The 21,714-nt window shown below is 46.4% G+C and overlaps 1 protein-coding gene across 1 annotated transcript in view; it reads right to left on the minus strand.

The window, feature by feature from the left end:
- RAB30 (RAB30, member RAS oncogene family) overlaps nucleotides 1–21,714 on the minus strand; it is a 50,878-nt gene that overhangs the window by 15,339 nt on the left and 13,825 nt on the right. Inside the window, exons 2-3 of the mRNA XM_030477245.1 lie at nucleotides 1,900–2,000; nucleotides 368–451 (exon numbers count right to left, since the gene is read on the minus strand). Coding sequence (XP_030333105.1) covers nucleotides 368–451; nucleotides 1,900–1,992 — 177 coding nt within the window. The 5' untranslated portion in view covers nucleotides 1,993–2,000. The remainder of the gene's footprint in view (nucleotides 1–367; nucleotides 452–1,899; nucleotides 2,001–21,714) is intronic.

Genomic DNA, 21,714 nt, shown 5'->3' on the forward strand with positions numbered 1-21,714 from the left:
ATCAAGCACATCCCAATGGGAATGCAACAGATCTCTGCTTACCAGAAATGCCATGAACAGAGGTTGCACTGAAGTGCTTCTTTGTGCTTCCCCAACCCCAGCCAGGCACGATCTTAGCCTCTCCTAAGCAAGGACAGAGTTTTGCAAGATCTCCCCTCTCTTTCCTCCCTTAGAGTGGGTTCACTCTTAGAACCCTAGTGGTAATTGTGGAGAGGGGCACAAAGACTGTTAGACCCAGCATTGCTTTTGCCATGTCAGACAGCCCTGTGCTTCCCCATGTGCCTTCCAGCAGCAGGAGGACTGTGGCAAGAAATCTCAGCTATAGCACTGCCACACAAATTTACATTTAAATCCGTCAGGCTCTTACCTTTACTTTTTCACCGTTTATCTCCACAGTTTTGATCATAAAGTCAACCCCAATCGTGGCTCCTTGACCCGGTGGGAAAAGCCCCTGAAAGAAAACAAGAGTTTCATTGGGCAAATTTCTGTAGTGAGACAAGACTCTCTAAATGCCAACCCTCACCCTTGCCCACCCTCAAAACTGTTCCTCCCTTGTCCCCTTCCCCAGGCACTTGTTCCCATCACATTTAGAGAGGAAAACATGACATTTCCCCAGCACAAAGGTTACCATAATTCAACCCCACAGTGTTTTCCCTGCCTACACTCCTAGTCATGTAGCAAGTTGACTTCAGAGGTAGGAAAACAGGAGAAAAGGAGGATTTGTACAGGGAAAAGGAGAGGGGAAAAGCTTTTCTGCTTCAGTGCAGCTGAAAAAGGCAGGGCAAGAGTAGATGAGGACCCTCCATCCCACTTTTCAATGCCTTGAAAGAGGTGTGAGCGCACACATGTGATGAGATGCCTTTGCTCCTATAACCTTATGCCTTCCCTCTCCCCTTCACCACACACCACAGCATGGAAAGGCATTTCTGGCAGCTCCCAGTGCCAGGGTCACATCCCTGCACAGTGTTTTGGGAGCAAAGCATGGAGCCAGCCACTACCAGTGCCACAGCAGCTGGCGTGATGCTGGTGGTATTTGATTGCAGCACCATGAGAAAGGAGCAAAGACAAACCAAAAGATCTCCCCCAAGAAACCCCATCCAGAGCTTTTTGATTTCTGGTATCTAGGTCTACAAAGTCATGTTGATTTTGGGGCACATCCATCCCCTACAGCATCTGTGCTGCCAAAGCAGAAAGAGCAGAAGGAGCGTCAGATTTCTGTGGTTAACCCTTTGCAGTTGACTGGCTTTATTGCCACTGTCACATGTGGTTGGAGAGTGTTTTAACATCAACATGGCTTTAAAACTGAAATGAACAGTGAGGGTGAAAAGTGCTGACAATTCCTAGTGGAGAGTGCAACAAAACCCCCACAACTTAGTTTTTACAGTGCATCGTGCAAAACCTTCTCTTGCCCCAGACTACAGCAGCACGGTCCTTTCTCTATCATTCTGCCACAGAAAAAGGTCTGGTGTTTAACAGAAGACACTGGACTGACAGCCCAGGACCCAGATTATTTCATTATTTGCTAATGGGAAATAACAGAGAGAGCTTTGTGCAGCAAAGGATGGGGAGGAGAAGGCACACAGGAGCACATGTACTGTATAAGTACTGTACTTATAACCAGTCTGGAGCACCTCCAAATCAGGAGGAGTTGTCCCAGCAGCTTTCAGAGGAGACTTTGCCTCTTCAGAGAGGGATGAGCTTTCTCCAGCAGTGTCAAGTACAGCACTATACACAGATGTGCTGCTTGTGCCATGTTGCTATAGGTGATGCATGCACCAAGAGTGTGGATAACACAATGAGCTAGACCCACGATGCCAGCAGAGCCCTCAGTGCACACTCATGGGTCCATGCTCCTGTCTCAGTGCTGTCCCCATCCCAGCATCCATGTCCCAACCTTACCTGAGTGAAGCGACGGACTAAGCAGGTCTTCCCCACACCGGCGTTGCCAATTAAAACAATTTTGAAGAGGAAATCATAATCTTCCATACTCATTTACGCAGCTGCAAGAGAAATAGAGAGCACAACACGATGTGAGCCAAGGCAGTGGGGAAATGCCTTTTTATGCCTGCTGGACTTTATGCCTCCAAATATTCAGAGCAAAGGTCTCCTGGCATGTGTGTGGCTCCTCAGATAAGGAGGAGAACCCCTCCTGCTCCAAGTCAGGGCATCCACGTAGTCAGAGATCAGCTGCTATGAAACCTTGGCCACGTTTCAGCTTTTGTGCTGTCTCACCTGAATTAGAGATGCTGGTTTTGAGCTTTCCAAGCCTGAGCCACTGTTTCCTAGATCTCCCCAAATGTTTGTTTTGGCTGCACCAAAGGTCAGCCACATTGTCTGAGGGGATCATGTAATCTATTTCTGTCAGGGCAATACCCAGAAACTCCCTATGAGCTCCTCCAGGTAGGCACTGGGTACCCACAGAGCAGGGTTGGGACATATATGAGGGCAGAACAGATGGGGAAATTAAAGTAATTTAAAGACACAAGCAGCAACATCTGTCTTACAGATAGAAAGAGCTCACTTGCTAAAATCAGAGTACAGAGTGGGGTAACAGTTGGCTGAAGTACATCAAGGGAGGTTTTAAACAAAGAAATAATGGATGCTATAAGGAATATTTCTACTACTATGACAGTTTTCTGTAGTTTTGTGAGGACAGCTTGCTTGGCTTACAGCTCAAATGGGAAGTGAACACATGGGGTACCCAGCACACATATACCCTCCTCAAGTCCAACAGGAGAGGTGGTAGGATGCAGAGGCTGATGTTTTGGCAACATCACAGGAGATGGGCAGTGTTGCCTACCAAGAGGAATACCTCCAGGGCTTCCTTAGGCCACTTAAAGCATGGGGAGGACTGAACAGATACATGTAGTTTGCTGCAGCTGAGCAAGGCATGAGGGATGGGTATCCAAACCTCCATCTCCAGTGCACCCAGGGGTGCTACTTACACTGTGACCAGAGAAGGGGTCTATAACCTTCAAGAAAAGCAACAAGAACCACAAGAAATTCAGTTCTAGGTTTCAAGCAGACAGAAAAACCCACAGGCAAGGGTGCAGAAGGGCAGAGTCCAAATCCAGCTGTGTCCAGGAAGATCCAGGTATTATATGTGGCAAAGACCTGTCTTCAAAACTGGTCTGGGATAATGGCATAAAAGACATTACTAAAGAGACAGGTTTACAAGCTGTCAGTTGATACTAAGTAAGGTGGTACCTAAGCATCACTACCTAATCCACCAGTATCTATATATTAGGCACTGGATGAGAAGACAGAGCCCTTTCCCAGTGCCTCCAAAGGTCCTTCCTTGGGAGTGTTCATTGCCACACACTAGAAGGCCCCAGCTACAGACGCAGGTCCCATTACATAGCTGTGACAGGCTTTTAATCAAATAAGATAAAACTGAGACAGTCTGGGTCTGCCTGGCAGACCTGATGGCAGAAGAGGTAAAAGACTGACTCAGCTGCTTGATGTGATCCTTGGCCTTTCCAGCAGCCTAAGACAAAAGGGTAACCACGCCAATCAGTGAGTGACTAATGACGTGCATCACATCAGCTGATGGTTAGCAGGGACACTGCTGAATCACTACATGGACATGTCATTGACACAGCACTTGCCCTGCAGCTGGTTCACTGAGCTGGAGCTATGGTCCTCTGCAAAGTGCCACCAAACAGCTGGAGCTGTCCTGAGGATGCTCTGACCTCACCTTCCTCTGATACTGAACACCTTGCCCCCTCCTATCCCTTCATACAAAGAGTGGGTCCTTAAACAGCAGCCTCCAAAAATGCCCTTTTTTCTTTTCTGGGGTTGTTATTTTGTGTCATCATTTCAGATCTCCATGACTGGCTTTCCCAGAGTGGGACCACATAACAACAACGTTATTAAGACCATGTTGACAGGGCTCTTACAGTGAAGGTTAAATGTTAATATAAGGTTTCAAGCTTTCACACTAGCCAACGTGCAGAAAAACATGATCATCCACTAAAAGCTATTTCAAGACTAACGAGACTTACTCAGCACTGGATAATTATCCCTGGGATGCTTCAAATCCCAGAGGGCACTGCTCCCCCCCGAGGGGATTTCAGACCTATTACTTGTACCCCAAACAATTCAACATTCAGATTTATCTTCTTGGGAAGCTTAAAAATAAACTTCCTCAGCAGATCTCTGAGCTCAGAAACGCTAAATGGCTCAGATATACCCTCGAGTTATGTCTGATCCCCTTCATTAGACTCCAAGACTAATTGTACATGATAATGACCCCAAACGGGAACTAGAAGATGAGCCAAGGCCATAAAACAAACAACGTAATGATGAGATTAAATTGCCAGAAACAAAGAGACACCAGACATGGGTCACAGGAGGGGAGAAAATAAGGAAGCAGCAAGGAAGAGAGAGAAGTGGGAGCTGGAAGGGGCAGATGAGGTTGACCATCGCTGCCCTATCACCCATGTTCACCTAAACTGGTGTTTCTCCCTTTACTGTGCACGCACACTCTCATCACGCTGTCAGCACTGGAATCACAACCATTGCATCAGTCGCTGTTACAACATCTCCTACAAGCAGAGCCTTCCAGCCAAGCGACCTTTGCTGCTGACTCAGGCTCACATAACCCTCCCTTTCCCCAGGGAAGATGTGTCTCAACCTCTGCCCTGCTCGCTATGGCCAGGGAATGCGCATGTCAGCAATATATCCCACTTGGAATTCTATGCTTTAAATAGAAATAAACCATGCAGAGTGCCAGTTTTTAAGTTTGTTTTTGCTTTCTTTGGGGTTGTTTGTGTTTTGGTTTGGGGTTTTTTCCCTTTCTGTTCTCTTGTGTTGGCAGGCACAGGGCTCTGCCTTGCATCCCTTGCAGTGGTTTAAAGTGTTGGTGCTGCAGCTGTCTGTCCCACCCCTTGGCAGAGACAAGACCCTCCAGCAAGGGATGGGATGCCTGTCTGTGCCTCAGCCACCCCTCACCACACTTGTTTAACACAAACAGGGCTGGCTGCAGCACCAAGACATGCCCTGTGATGAGATGAAGCAGGAGCAGAGCCTGAGGCTGGTAGCAAGGCAGAAACCTGGGTTTCACAGCCGTTTTTCCCAATTTATACAGCTCACATCCCAACCAGACCTCCATGGCTCATGACCCTCCTGGGATGTCCCCACCAGCCTCAAGGGGATCAGTTTTGCAGGGTTTTATGTCCTTTGTGTCGCTGCTCTGCTCCACTCCATCTTGCAGCCCCATACGCTGTCACTGTGGGCAGGAACAAGGAACCAGGAGAAGCAAATCAACGCAGGGTGCTCACCTATAGAGGTCGTCCATCAGCAGGAACACAACTGAAGGATGGCAGGACATGTTTTAGGCTTAGCTGGTTTTCTTTGCTTGGGCAAGACAGCACGGTGAATGCTCTTAGTGTTTTTCAGTTATTAATTCCAATTCGCCAAAGACTGGCGAGATCCACCCAAAACAAAAGCAGAGGGGCCAGCGGCTTTCACCTCTTCTTCCTCCCATGCAAGCTTGTACTTGCACTGCTGCAAAGGCAGACACACACCAGTCCTTTCTGCTTCTCCCACTGTCCTGATTGCTGGAAACTCTACCATAGCATAGTCAGCAGGACTTGGTCCTCTGTTTCACCCTTCCATGGGCTTTTCTCTTGGGACAGCTGATGGAGGAGAAAGACCTGCTTCTCCTGTTCCACAAGCCACAAGGCAAGGAGTTCTCCACAGTAAATATATATCACAGAATGGGTTGGAAGGGACATTAAAGGTCATCTAGTTCCAACCCCCCTGCCATGGGCAGGGAGGGTTGGAATATATACTTCATGGAATACAACATCCAGGTATGTTGTAGTTTGTTCCCCTACATGATGTTCTCTCCCTGGATTTGCTCCATTCACCTCTGATCCACTTCAACAGTGTTTATCATCACCTTTACCAATTATTTTATTCTTTTGCAGTGTTTTTCCACCCATTAGTTCGGATGGGCACAGAGCGTTCCTCTTCATGTCTGACCTGCTCTGACCATGCCACACTCAGCCTCTTTGGTTGTCAACTAAGTGGTAGAAGCACAATGCAAAGGTTCAAATACTACCTGGGAGACATGAATGACTTTGAACTGATCAAGTTCTCTTTCAAATGGATGAAACCACTGTTCTGCCTGCCCAGCACCAGCTTTTACACCAGTCTTGGCACAAAACAAGCAGCAAGTATGAGTGAGGGTTTTAGCTGATAAATCTCTGGTACTGCTCTCTCGACTCCTTTGCTCAAGAACACTTTTCAGCTCTAGGCATGATCACAGCAGACTCTATGATGATGATTTTGCCCAGTTATTTTGGCTCACAGAGCCAGAAGTGGAGTGGGATACTTCAAAAGCAAAAGCCTTTCCCAGTCAACCACAAGGTGTGCCAATGTCTGCCTGTCTTTAACCCTCCCTGAAGATGACAAGACAATGTGTGCTCAAGAAACACTTTGGGCAGCCTTTATCTGAAGTCAAAAACTTTCCATGTCTAAAAGAATGTTTTGGCACCTTCATTTTAGAAGAAAAAACAGAAATACTCTGTTGTTTCTAAACCTCCATGGTATCTCAGTCCTCTTCTGAGTATGAGGCACAGGAGTCATGCAGCAGCAGTTCCTATCTCTGCAGGGCTAGGTGACAACCAGAGCAGGGAGTTCACGGCACATTATGGCATCTTCTCTCCCTACCAGTCTCGCTCTGGGGTTTTCATTTCCTATAACCTGAAGAAGCATTAGAAGGCTTCGTGGGCACGTCTTGCTTATGAGCCATGGTTAGGGTATCACTGTCCTCATCATATCAGAACAGGCTTTGTGCAGTTTGGTGATGAAGACCCATACATGGCTATAGAATCATAGAATCATTTAGGTTGGAAGAGACCTTTACGATCCACCAAGTTCAACCATAAACCTCACACTGCCAAGTCCACCACTGAACCATGTCCCCAAGCACCTTATCTACATGGCTTTTAAATACCTCCAGGGACAGTGATTCCACCACTGCCCTGGGCATTCTGTTCCAATGCCTGACAACCTGTTAGGGGAAGAAATTGTTCCTAATATCCAGACTAAACCTCTGCTGGTGCAGGTTGAGGCCATTTCCTCTTGTCCTGTCACTTGTTACTTGGGAGAAGAGACCAGCCACCTCACTCCATCCTCCTTTCAGGCAGCTGTAGAGAGTGATAAGGTCCCCCTGAGCCTTCTCTTCTCCAGACTAAACCCCGACAGGTCCCTCAGCCGTTCCTCATCACACTTGTGCTCCAGGCCCTGCACCAGCTCCATTGCCCTTCTCTGGCCCCGCTCCAGCACCTCAATGTCTCTCTTGTAGTGAGGGGCCCAGAACTGAACACAGGATTCAAGGTGCAGCCCCACCAGTGCCCAGCACAGGGGGACAATCACTGCCCTGGCCCTGCTGCCACACTGGTGCTGATACAGGCCAGGATGCTGTTGGCTTCTTGGCTGCCTGGGCACAAGCTGCTCATGTTCAGCTCTGTCAATCAGCACCCCAGGTCCTTTTCCATGAGCAGTTTCCAGCCACTCTTCCCCAAGCCTGGAGCATTCCATGGGGTTGTTGTGGCCCAAATGCAGGACCTGGCACTTTGCCTTGTTGAACCTCATAGCACTGGCCACAGCCCATGGATCCAGCCTGTCCAGATCCCTCTGCAGAGCCTCCTACCCTCCAGCAGATCAACATTCACACCCAACTTGGTGTCATCTGCAAACTTACTGAGGGTGCCCCTGATCCCTTGTCTGGATCATCAATGAAGATATTAAAAAGATGTTATTTATACAGCTCACATCCCAACCAGACCTCCATGGCTCATGACCCTCCTGGGATGTCCCCATCAGCCTCAAGGGGATCAATTTTGCAGGGTTTTATGTCCTTTGTGTCGCTGCTCTGCTCCACTCCATCTTGCAGCCCCATACGCTGTCACTGTGGGCAGGAACAAGGAACCAGGAGAAGCAAATCAAAGCAGGGTGCTCACCTATAGAGGTCGTCCATCAGCAGGAACACAACTGAAGGATGGCAGGACATGTTTTAGGCTTAGTATAAACAGGGCCAAATACTGAGCCCTGGGGGGCACCACTTGTGACCACCCGCCAACTGGATTTAACTCTATTCACCACCATGCTTTGGGCCTGGCCATCCAGCCAGTTTTCCACCCAGTGAAGAGCTGGGTAAGAAAAAACCCCAATCTATCTACAGCTGCAAAGGCTTCTCCACAATTAGGGATAAGGACTGAGATTACATCAGAGCTCCTTGCTTAATAATTTGCACCTCGGCTCTATCCCACCTCCTATCCTCATTTACAACTTACTGCTTCAATTAGACACAGGGAAGGATCTGCAGCCTCTTCCACCTGCTGGATCAAACCAGTAGGTCAGAGTGAGCTTTGATGTATTTATACAGTTCTTAATGAACAAGAGTTTTCTGTTCATCATCCAACAGCTATAAACAAAAATAAACTCACCTAAACACCTCAAGTTCAAACAGCAGCAGTTTTGTACACAGATATTCTATTGATCACACACGCTGTATGAGCCAGGAAATTCAAAGCTAAGGCTGATATTTCAAGCAGAAGATTATTCCTTCTGGGCCAGAAAATTGCAGGGAATTCAGGTCTGGACATGCTGCTGCATTATGTAATTCAGGATTAAGTATTTTCATTTCCAAAGCACCTGCCAACCCAAGCGGGCTCCAGCTTGTGTTCCTCTGCACACAAGCAGATTTCCTTCTGCTCTCTTGCCCATCTTCCTCACTCATCTCTACAAGGTTTAATTTCCCTTCCATTCACACTGGAAAAATAAAGACACTCCATCCCCATGAAAGCCTGGATCACCCATGCCTCTGTGGTGCTGGTGGCAAAGCCACAAGCACACAGGATCCATATGCTGTCAGCCTGACGCGACATCAAAACTCCAGGGATGCCGTTCCCTAATTCAAGGGAGAAGGATTTATTGCAGGCACCCAGGGCAGAGCCCGGCATTTTCCATCTCCTCCCATTGCACTTGCCATTCCAGTCGAGCAATATCCAGTTGCCTGTGCACTGGCAATCCTAAATATGCCTCTTCATCAAGGATGGTCCCTCAGAGGAAGGGAGGAGGTTCCAACTGCAGAAACACCATGCCTCTAAGTGTGCCTTCACAAGCAGAAACAGAGCAGCTTTTATCCTGCACACACATCACCTACAGAGTATTAGTGCACACACCTCCCTGGTGCATTGGGCTTGCAGTGTGCTCACACCAAGTCACGCTCCATAAGTCCACCCAACGCTTCCAGGAGGCACCAAGCAACTACACACGCGGTGCAGGGATGTGGGGGGGCTTCCCCATGCACAGCCCCCCCATCAACATTGGCTGACCTGCTGCCAGTCATTTGTTAGTCTAGACGCATTTAAAAAGAGTAAATTGCATCCAATCATTCCAGCTGTGAACCAGCAGTATGTTATGAAAACATACTGCTTTCAGCCCTACCCTGTTTGGAGATTCCTGCTCCTCAACCCTTTGCTCAGAATATTTCTCCTACAGAAACCAAGTGAGCTGAATAGGTACAAGTTCTCATGTACCACAGGTATGTTTTATCACAGATATATTTCTATAAACAACAGAAAAACTAAAGCCAAGGGGTTTTGCATCAATGACCACAGCCCTGTCCCTTACCTGTTTTGCCACCATGGATAATTTGCAGCTCATAGGACTGCTTTGATCAGGTCATGGCTCATATGTTAGTTGGCCTCCAGGAGCTTGTGCAAGTGCTACACAGGAACCCACTGACCAGTGATTACAGGTGCTTCACTATAAAACAAGCAGGTAAATCCAGCACCAATATCATGCCAAGGAAGAGCCTGGAGAAGGAGCTCTGTTTTACCAGGCAGAATGAGCTCAAAAGAGCAGGATGCTCACCTGCGATGCCCACACTCAACATGAGAAGGCCCAGCCTTGCTCCATCCCACAGCTGGACACCAGCTCTCCTCAATTCCAGAGATAACTGACTGCAGACTGCCCTCTTCATCTGCCTGCTTTGCTTAACGGTGGAGGTTACAAGTCCAACATTCAGGAGCAATCACTGGTTTTTCACATGTTCTTGGCATTCCCCAATGGTGAAAAGGCTTCATGTCCATGCTGTCTACTTCTGGGTAAAGTCTTCTGGGGGGCTTTGCTAGTGCTGGTATCAAGAACAACACTAACACACATCATTAATCATTCTTTGCTGGCTGATGTTTGTGTTGGACACATCCTTGAGGATCTCAGTGCTATCAAAGGCTCTTCAGAGGAGAGACCAGGCAAGTCGGTCCAGTATCCCCATTTAACTTTTCCACCTCCTGGTGGGAGGGGAGACTCAGTGACATTTGCTATACACTTTGGTGTTGGGAGTGGCCATGGAAGTGCAAAATGCCACATGGAGCCAGCATAAGATATTTATGCAGTTTTATTCCAACAAACAGATCTGGATCGAGCCATGAATCAATGATGATTCTCCTCACACAGATGACCTAATCAGATTCCTGCATTAGTTAGGAAAAATGAGATTCACACTTGCAAAATAACAAAGAGAAAATTAATTTCTTTAGGATTGAAAACAAATAATGCTGATAATGTACATCCACAAAGCGACAACCGGGTCTGACCAAATCACACACTAGCAGCAGCACGCCCAGGATACACACCATCTTCCAAGCATAAGGACAGCCCCAAACTCCCATTTCCTGCCAGAATCTGGCTTCTGACTGCAAAAAAAAGTCAGTGCAACCTTAACATATGTTTTTATAAGTATCTTTTAAGACATGCCTGGACCTGGAGACCTGATGCTGCATGCTCAGAACAACACTGTTGGTTTGGTCACGTTTTAGCAAGTCATGCCACCACCAAGCTGTATGCTCTGCACCAACACATTTTTGCATGGAAGTGGTTAAAGACTCAGCCAGCACAGCAGACACAGGCTGACTTCCAAGCATGGAAAACTGCACTGCCAGAATTCCAGCCAAAAATGCTGTTTTATCCCCTCAAAAACAACAGACTCTTCCTGAAGGGAAAGAAAAAAGTTAAAACTACAGCCAAGTGTTAACTGGAATGCGTCTTGCACAGAAAAAGCCAGGAAAGCTTCCTAAATCCAGCTCTCTACAACGGGAAGCAAAGCTCCCGCATCAAGAGCTGACCCACTGAAATGGGGAAACCCACCAGGACTTTAGGTGGGAACTTCTCTGCCTTTAGAAACGAGGGGCAGGATCAGGATGAACCCCAGTTGCTCCCACAAGATGGGCAACGCTTTGGGGTTGCGCAGCCTGCACAGAGGCAAAGCTGGTGGAAAAACACCCTTGGTCTAAAAGAAAGGTCTGTGCATGTCAATCAGGTAGAAGGCAAAGAAGTCTCCTGATGCTGAGCTGGCATGAGTTTAAGTGACATCATGGTCATACGTGGAAGTTTTGACGCTTGGTGACAGGGCTCTGATAAAACATTTGCAGGATCAGGCAGTGCCACCGCTGTTTCTGACAAGGTACAAGACAAGCTGTCGTAACTAAAGTATTTCAATAAAGTATTTACAAGAACATCACGACTCAAATGAGGTTTCAAACACGGAAGTAAAATCAAAGCGTGCCATTAACCAGTGACATAAGTCCCATAAATGTATTGTGAAATATGAATATGTACATTAGATAACTCAGGTTATAAAAGCAAGAGAATTTTCTTGAGTTTTAGCTAGAATGACCTGTCTTACTGCCACTGACCGTCATGGTTTCATTGTGCCAGAGACTCTGGCATGAACAAAATAAAAACATTTCGCTAATAAGGTTTTTGTTCTGTAAGAATGCTTTTTAATTAAAAAAATAATAAGCAGTTATTTCCACCTCTTGGTTTCTGCTCAAGGAAGCTTGTGGTTTACTGGGATTTACATCGCTTCTCCATCAAACCTAGTAGAAGTAACAATTCAACCTCATCTAATCTTGCTTTCACGTGCCTGAAATCAGTGTCCAGAGAGCTGCGCTTGGTACCCTGCAGCTTGGATTGCAGAGTCCATACAGCACCATGTATGATGCTGCTGTGCCATGCCATGTTCAAGGTCAGGTTGGACAAGGCTTTGAGCAACCTGGTCTAGTGGAAGGTGCCCCTGCCCATAGCAGGGGGTTGGAACTAGATGATCCCTTTAAGATCCCTTCCAACCCAAACTATTCTATGATTCTATAATGTTTCGTTGAGAGGAGCTCAACTTCTAACTAGCACCTCTCATACACTTCATGTCACAGCATGAAGTGCAGTGAAGAAGCCTCCCCAAGACAATTGCTTGAAGGAGCTTTCTCCAGGAAGGAGTTCAAAGTTATTAGAGCTATTATTTGCACAGCGCAGGTAACCCACGTTCAATCAGCTGTTTGCATCTGGATTCTGTGGGGCAGCATCTTCCTGGTGCCTCATGAGGAAGGCTGGCATCCCCAGGGCCAAACTTCGAGGTATGCCCCCTAACTCAAGAACACAACCTGCTACTACAGAGTAGGACTCTTAAGAGAAAAAGGAGTTTTTGATGGGTTTTATTTCAACTTACATGAGGAAACAAGTGACCCTGTGTTTCAGCTGGAGGCTTCCACATGTGCAGCATCACCCAGCCACATGGAAGCTGTGCATCACACCCCTGTGCCACCACAACAGGAAAGATGGCAACACCACATTGCTTTCAGGAAGGACTTCTGCCTCTCTTATGCTATTTAAAGGAAGGTTTCTCCTCCAGAAATGATAGCTTTTTTGAACATGAAGTGATGGAGGAATAAAACAGAGTTCAGTGTTACGTACTCCTGCTAAGATGGCAGAGGCAATGCAATAGCATTGGCTATTTAAATCCTTACAGGAAGGAGATAGAGAAGGTGCTGGAGAAGCTGAGGGCAGCCTGGGGAAGCTCACATCTCCCAGGTCCCCATTCCTTCCAAATATGAGCTTGCATTCCCAAACCAGAAGGCCCTAGATCAAGCCTGGGGTGATGGGTCTAGGATATTCTTAGCCTGATTATTACCCCAGTGCTCCACAGTACATCATCTCCAATATCCAAATGGGAAGCACATAACATATATGCTTGTGCACCCAAACACATGTGCTTCTGCTTCCTAACAAAACTGCTTCTGCTTCCTAACAAAACTGCAGCACCAGTGCAAGTGTTGTCCCTCTAAAAACGCTCTCATTTGATGGAAACCCCTCAGCTGGGATCAGCCAGCCCATCTGGCAAGCGGCTGAGCTGACGGGAAGTGCTCCTTGCATCTCTGCAAAGAAACACTGCAGCACGGTTTCGACCACAAGTATCTGCCAGAGAAGCAGATGTTTCATGAAAACAAATTGTTCAGAGAGGGAAGAAAGTGGAGATAATAGAGACTTGGGTGTAGCTTCAGGGCTGGTTTAAGCTGATGTAAGCCCTGCTGCCTCCCAAAGGGAAGGTTACCAGCCCTGCCTGCACCCAGCACCCTGCCAGCTGCAGGAGGGACCCAATCCAGATGGGAATACTAATAATCCACCCCCAATCCAATTTAGGGGTGGCACAACAGAATTGGATTTTAAAGCCCAAGTCCCAGAATTTCATTTCTGTAAATGTATCTTTATTATAACTAATACCTCTATAATGGTAATCAAGTATCATGGCTCCTGAATAGGATTTTCATAAGGATATCGCAAATCTGTTCACAGAATAAGGAGCAGTGTTCATGTCCTGGGTATATTTTAGCTCACACGCTAACACGTAGCCTGTTTTCAGTTCCCCTTTATAGTTTCAGGTGGTTACAGGACTTTTTATTGTCCCAAACCACTGCAAAAGTACAGTTACTCATCTAGGGCAGCTATCTGCTGTTAAAACCTCATTTCAGCCTCAGTCCAGCTGCAGTTTAAGAGACTGCATGGCTTGAATTCGACACTAAAAAAATCCCAGAAAGCAAAAAAAGCAGCTCTTTAATGGAAGCTTTCTGCTCTAGTCTCCTGCCACTGCAGGGACATTACTCAGCAGCTCACCTAAAAGCCTGGAATCTGGAAAAATAATTTAAACCAAAATGTGCTCCAGGAGCAGGGTCTTTGGGATTTATTATTTAGAGCTGATGCGGGAAGCGGTACCTTTGAGGACTAAAGCAGGCAGGCTCCTCCAAAACCAAGCATTGCATGTGCATGCACACACACACATTAAAAGGCCATGTCAGTCATAACAGCTCTCTAGCCCAGATAAATCATGTCTTCACCTCTGCACACCTCTACTCCCCAACACCAGCCACACAGGTTAATAAGTTATTGCAGAGATTTGCAGATAGAGATTTGCATTTGGAGACAAGGCGACAGCTCAACTGCAGCTTCTGCAGCACCGGTATTCACCCTTTTGATGCTGTCAATGTTCATCAACCCTATGACATAGCCCCAGATCTACAAGGATGCTGGAGAGGGACTCTTAATCAGGAGCTGTAGCAATAGGACAAGCGGTGATGGGTTTAAACTTAAACAGGGGAAGTTCAGGTTAGATATAAGGAAGAAGTTCTTTACTGTGAGGGTGCTGAGGCGCTGGCACAGGGTGCCCAGAGAAGCTGTGGCTGCCCCATCCCTGGCAGTGTTCAAGACCAGGTTGGACAGAGCCTTGGGCAACGCGGTCTAGTGTGAGGTGTCCCTGCCCATGGCAGGGGGTTGGAACTGGATGATCTTAAGGTCCTTTCCAACCCAAACCATTCTGTGATTCTATCTCCCAATGCATGGTATTTTTGCTCAAAAATATGTTCCCATCACAAATATGATCTCTCAGGGCTTTTCCAATACAGATGTTGCTGTGTTACAGGTCTTCCCATAAAAGTACAGAGTCTCCTTTACTACCACTGATGATCTGGCAGCAGCCTACTGAAGTTTTGACCTCTCTAGGACTAATATTAGGAAGCAGGAAGTTATGTCCTTTAGTTTACAGACAGTAGCCCATCCTTCATAGACACTGATGCCAACATGATGTGTGCAGCCTGGGCAGTGCTGTCACTGTCCAGCTAGAGACCTTCACACTCGCAGCTGCATGTTCACGGGGACACAACTTGGCGCGTCACCACCGTGTTTGTGACCATTTATTTTTATTCCTTAGCAACAGAGCAGCTCTTGGGGTTGGGTTTTGGGTTTGCTTTTTGTGCTGGGTCTATATTTGGCACCCTGAGGAAATTCCTAAGCAGAAGATAGCAATTTTTAAGAGAGGATAAATGCTGGCACTCGAGCTCTGCTGACAGTAACACCACCCCTAGGCTTTCAGTTAGTGCAAAGTGCTCAGACCAGGAGCCAACTGGAGTCCTCATATGGACCGGGCATCAGGAGTTGTGTCCATCACACTTTCTGCCTTCACAAAACCTTGCCCCAGCATAAGAATAGGAAAAGATTTATTGGCTCATAAAGCTGTTTGTATCAACATCTCCAAGGCTCTGAACGTCATCACTATATAGCAGCACTGATGGGTCCCATGATGGTTTTTGTCCTCTGGGAACCAGGACCCCTCAGCCATAGCACTGCCTCAAAGAGACTTCAGTACAATACAGTGATTCTGAACTAAGGCACCGTTCTTACTATAAATCATGGAAATATCAATATCCCCCAGCTCTCTACAGCTCCCATGCAAGCATGCAAATTAAATCCTGCCTAATCAACATGAGAAAAACAAATAACACCTGATGTTTCCCAACTCTGTTAGCAACATGGCCTTAAAAAAATAAAGATTTAATCATAGGAAGGATAGAGAAATCACATGGCTCGGCAGTTTCACTGGTTGTCATGGCAAATGAAAATCCCTGACTCCAAATTGTGTGTTTTAGAGGAAAGGAGTCACAAAAATGCCCTATTTTATGACTAGAAAGGAATGTTTTCCTAGTGAACCCACTGCTCTAAGTGGGTTCTATCTAAGCAGCTGCTCCTTCCCAGGGAAAACGTTTGCTGTTTCTCAGTGAGCAACTCTCAGGGATTCAGGCTATTCAGCCCCAGCAGACATTCAGGCGCGGGTAATGAGAATCATGTGCTTTTAGACGTGGTGACTTCTTGCCTGCCAAAGGGAGCCTGAACTAGCTACAGGGGGGTCTCTGCTCCATGGCAGCTCCACCACCGGGTTCCTGGGAAGCTGCTGGCACAGCATGACCAGAGAGACCTGGCAGTGGCACAAGTCCCCTCCCCTGCTCCAACACTCAGCATCACTTCTTGCCACGTGTCCAATAACGGGAGTTTCTCCCTGTGTTCTCAAAGCAAGCCAAAGCCATGGGTATTCGTGCGAGGTTTAATCTGGCAGGTAACAGCAGCAAAGACACCCCAGTGTTTGCTCCAACACAGGCACCCTGCCTGCACAACCAGCACCAAACACCTTTTGTAACAGCAGATTTTCTGGGTACAGGAGAGAGATAATTTGGCTGTAACTTCAGCAGCAGCTCCCCAGAGAGCCTGCTCCTTCCAGTCACACTGCCTTCTGGTTTTGGCTGCATGCTAAAAATCTGGGAAATGAGGCTATCCACGCCACAGATTTACAATATTCAGTTCATCACCAGGTCTTATTTGGTTGGTTTAGTCTCCAGCCCTTGCCCTCCTGCAACTCCAACACAAGGCCTTTTGTCTAGAAGGAACAACAGGACCCTAAGGAATAATGTTTATTTTACAATGCTGTAAGTGATGCTCCTCGGTGGTTAGGGGTTTCTTCTGCCACCCCCATCCGCTGTGATTGCACAAGGGGGACCACAAGTTGCTCAACCACACACGTGTGGCTGGCTGGAAAGCAGCCCCTTTTCTAATGAAAGCCACAAGTTCCTTCGCTTATATTCCCTAAAAAGCAGCTGTGTATGAAACTGCACCACTGCACTTCTATGTATGTACACCAAGGGCCATGTCCTACCAAAGTCACAGACCTCAGCATGATGCAGAGCCTTCACCACAACCACAAACTATGCTCCTCCCCAGACTTTGTCCGCAAAACTGAGCCACAATCAGAGATGCCCATGCAAATCAGCTGAAGATAACACAAAGATAGCTAGATAGCTAGTTTCGATCCTTTATCTTTTGGATAGGAGGCAGAAGGAAGGAGATTCATCATCATCATCCTCCCTGGCTGGGCTGTGCCTGCAGGACTGCGGGTGAGACGCTAACCTTCATATCCACAGCCTGCACGTACCAAAAGGAGGTCACTTTGTATTGAGCATGAGATGGATTTCCACAGTAACTTTTTCAGCTCAAACACTGAATTGTTTCACCAGCCTCCTACGTTAACCCTTACCCACACTGCGGAGCTGAAGTTACTGGCAATGCAATTGCAACCCAGGGAACAAGGGAATGCAGCTCTTTCACTCAGGCAATAAGCCAAACCCATAGAAACCAGAATCTTTCTGCACAGGGCTCCAACCAGAGCTTCCCTCAGCATACGGGTCCTGCAGCATCCCTTCCCTGCAAGGGTTGCTGGGTCAATGGTCAGTTTGGGGTACAGAGCACTTCTGGATTGTTATGCACCTGGGTGGATGCAGGGAAGGATGGGCAAGAGAGAAAGCAAAGGGCAAGGTGGAATTAAGAGACAGGCTCAAAAAGGAAAACAAACAGAAAACCAAATCCAAGCAAGAATAATTCTCTTTAAGGTATTACACTGGAGTTGGCTCACACTGTGGGACACCACACAGCTTTACTCCTTTAAGTTGAAGGATGTGACAGAACAAATAGTTTTCATCCTGACCAGGAGACTTTGTCCTGAGGCTAATGCCAGCTGGTTACACTCCGGTGTTCCAGATCTTGACACACAATCCTGAAGGAAAGGCATTTCAGCCACAGAAAAAGACTGCATTAGCAGCGTCTTAAATACATATATAGCCTGACATTGTTCTTTAGGATACAGCTTATCCAAGGAGATGGCACAAGCCGGACCGTGCTTATGGCGGTACAAAACATCTCATTTGTTCATTCCATGCATTTCCCTGATTCTACACGAAACTATTTGGACTGCCACCATTTGTTCTTTAAAATAATGGGTAGTCTACCCAGAAAGACTACTTGTAATTCAAAACTTAACACACATAAGGCATTTTCATTTAGTAAAATACAGAATTCCCTCTTCATGTTTCAGTTTGTCATTTACTCTACCAAATGTAAGCGCGGTCTTGCTGCCCCTAGCACAGGATGTTCCCATCAAGTATAAAGCAATGCATAAGCACCAGCTCCTATTGCACAGCACGTTGTCATCAGTTATAAACAGAACCCATGTCTAGCAGAGTCCATCTAAAGCAGACAGGACTCCTCTAGAAGTTCTATATTTATTTCTAGTCCGCTCTATATGTATTTCTATACTACATGTGACTGAAATTGGATATCTAGGACTGTACCACAAATCAGAGAACAAACATGATTTTTCTTGTGCATATCATCCTTTCAACAGGGATGAAAAAAACCCCAAAGGGTTGTCCTGGTTTTGGACAAAGATAAAGACCAAGACTGAAAGTGAGAACATAAGATGACTTTTTGGGTCCCTATGCAACAGTCACAACATGTATTGCTCTGAAGTGCCACTATAAGACCAAACCCGCCCATCCCTTGCAAAGAGCTATGCAAGGAACTTCTGCAGAAGCACAATCTTAAGACTTAAATTGAAAAGCAGATTTAAAAAGTCAACAGTTCTCTCTCTGAAAACAGAGGGTTTGCAGTGACTTGAACCATTTTATTGCAGTGAGCTAACTCCAACGAGAACAAATTCCAGCTTTGAACCACCTTTTCAAACTACTCTGTTCTCCAACCTATTTAGTTTCTCTCCAAAATAAACCTTCACTGTTAATATGTGCTGCTACTCCCTTATAGCATAAGCACAGTCTCTCTGCAATAGCCATGTGCAGAACAACTTGAGCCAACTTCAACAGCTGGATGCATGTATGATAGAAAGCAGAAGAGAAGCTGCTGTGGTGGTAAAGAATCCAAGCAGGGTAACAAGGCTTGCAGAACTGGCTTCATCTGGACTGGGGTATTTGCTGAGCTGGCAGTACTCTGAATTGCTACAGATGATGGTGAACGGAAACAAGCTGTAGCTGTAAAAAATATAGGTTTAAAAGAAAAAAAGAAATGGTTTAAAGAAACTGTGAGGCAAATTTGGGTTAGGAATATAAAAAGGAAGTTATAGGATGAAACAGACAAGGAAGAAGGAAGCACAGAAGGATACAGGATGAATGTGTGATAAGGATGTCTAGGCAGATGCTGCTGGAGCACCAAGGCATGAGCCCAGCTAGCAGCACTGCACAAAGGAGCATCCGTGCCCAGCACAGCAAAACAAGGGCCGGAGAGTTGCAGCCCAGAGGGGTTAATGGGAAGAATAAACTGGCAAGAATGATCTCTAACATCATGGGGGAAGGACACCCGCCAGCTACCTACAGAGACAAACTCAGGAGCTTTAGGGTTTTCAAACTGCAATGGAGATGAGCTTTTTGGTGAGACTGTGCATTGGATCTGGGAATCCGAATTCAAATACTGAGCACAAATGGGGTTTGAGTGCAAATCTCAATGCCAGACTTAACAACAGTCACTACAAGCCCAGCTAACACATCCATCTAATAAAACACGCATTTGTAAGTCACAAATAGGCTTTTGGTTCACTGTCGAAAGCACAAAGCACCAAAGACAATCAGGGAAAATTAGGTATTAAGTGTCAAGTATCCCATTTGTGCTGCAATACAAGGGGACAGGTTCAAGCATTGTTTTGGCATAGAAATGTAGGTTGGCTTGTGGCAAAGACAAGTGCTCCACATCAGAAAAAAGCCTTTGTAGCCTTTGGAGTGAAGAACTTCATCTCCAGTGGGGAAATCCAAGTTTCCACTGTGGGCTCACTAATCCGCTGCTTTGGTTCACAGCTCTCTTCCTCCTGCTCTGCAGTAGCCTCACATACTGCTCGGGGTTAGAGCTGGCAGCTCCAAGTTCTCATGTCAATTGCTTTGAGTTTCCTTTCTTGGCAACAAATAACCTCTCTTCCCCCTCCCACAAATCTGGGTAAAGCGTGTCTCTCTGAATGAGACTTCCCAGGTACAATGCAAGAGCTGCAGATAGCAGGGATCACACAGAAAGCACCACATTTGCATTTCTTTGTACATTTATTACACTTAAACAGTCAGTGAAGACAGTGCAGTGCTCTTTGGAGCAGGTCTGTATCCTCTTATGTCTGCCCTAAAGCAAAATAAAGTCTGAGCATGGCCATGGACATCATCCCCTTCACCCTCAACACACATGCATATTGGGACAGATCCAGATCTTGGTTGTGACGAGCATGTAGGGATTAGGAATCCACCATTAAATATGTAATATCATATGAAATTAAATTATTCATTCATCATGCTGTTTAACAGCCAGCAATTCAAACATGAAACTAACCCAACCATCAGTGGGTTATTTAAGAGCACAAGGGGAGCGTTACACACCCTAGGTATGTGGCTTCTCTGCTTTGCCCACTTCTCGGACTGTTCTTCTCCCTTCTGTTATTTGCTACTTGTTGGTACCTCGGTGTGCATGATGCAAGTTCTCCTCATACGAGGTCACACAGACTCCAACAACAAATAGGAGTTGTGCTTTGGGAGAATATACCACAATTTTTTTGGATCTACCACAATGAAAGAGGCCTGCGGCATTTTTGAAGAGGTCAGAGCTACAACTCAAAAGCTTTACTCAGTATGTAACTATTGCACAGAGGGAGTATCCAAGCACACATTCCACCACATGCATGCCCATATGTACATCCTTTAAATTGTAAATGGAGAGCAAGTTGTGCATAAACAGTATGTACATTTCCCCCCTCTCCTCATCATTAAGAGTAGCTTCAAATCTGTATCATGATAACAAGGTTACAGCTACCAAAATAGAGAATTCTTTCTTCTAGTTTCTCCTACCCAATCCAAGGTGCTGGAGGAAGGTAACCCATGATGGCACAGCCTTCCTTTGGGAGTCTTCACTGTTTCTCCATGCAGACAGGCCACATCCCTCTGCCCAAATTCTCCCCTAGTCACTAATGCCTTAGTGCCACCTGCGCCCCCAGAGTCCAGTAGAAATTTCTATCCTAATTTAACATTCTGCAGGCAGAATGAACTGGTAAAGCTGTGAACAGCAAGAAAATACTAGTTTTCCTTATGCTACAGGTTGGAAGACTCCTGGACAGCACAAGCAGCTCCGAAGCTCCAGTAGCCAATACTTATCTAGGAAGATTTCCAGCTTAAACCGGCCATCGTCCACCTTTTCTTAAACCCTCTCCTCCCCTTGCTCCAGAGGACAGCTCTTCCCCCCCCAACCAGCAGCTTCACTGTTCACACAGGTCATTCACATGAAGAATTGGCTTAGTTTCTGCTGGCAAGAGAGCTCTTTCCTGTAGAAGGACATCAGTGAATCCTTCTAAAATAAAGTCCCTTCAGAATTAAACCAATTCAGCATCCCCTCACATCTCAGTTATTGCCATTGTCCCTCTCTGGCCTTAACCAATCTCATCTTGGATCACCAGCATCCCCACAAAAAAAGAAGCCTATCAAAGGACAATCTTCCCAATTTTCCCTATTTGCATCTTCAGGGTTTCCTGTTGTTCTTCCTTCTGTGGCTTCCCAACTCCGCATTATTACTTTCAACATTTATTTTACAGCCTAGTCTACATCCCACTAATTACCTTCAACAAAAGCAGCCGTGTCAGTCCTGCTTTCCCTCATGTGTGGTCAGATCTCCCTGCAAACACCCACTGAGCTTTCTCCTGCTCAAAAATGCTGCTGTTACCTGGCTTTTCCCTGCATC

This window comes from Strigops habroptila, chromosome 2 (assembly GCF_004027225.2).
Source record: "Strigops habroptila isolate Jane chromosome 2, bStrHab1.2.pri, whole genome shotgun sequence".
NCBI lineage: Eukaryota > Metazoa > Chordata > Aves > Psittaciformes > Psittacidae > Strigops > Strigops habroptila.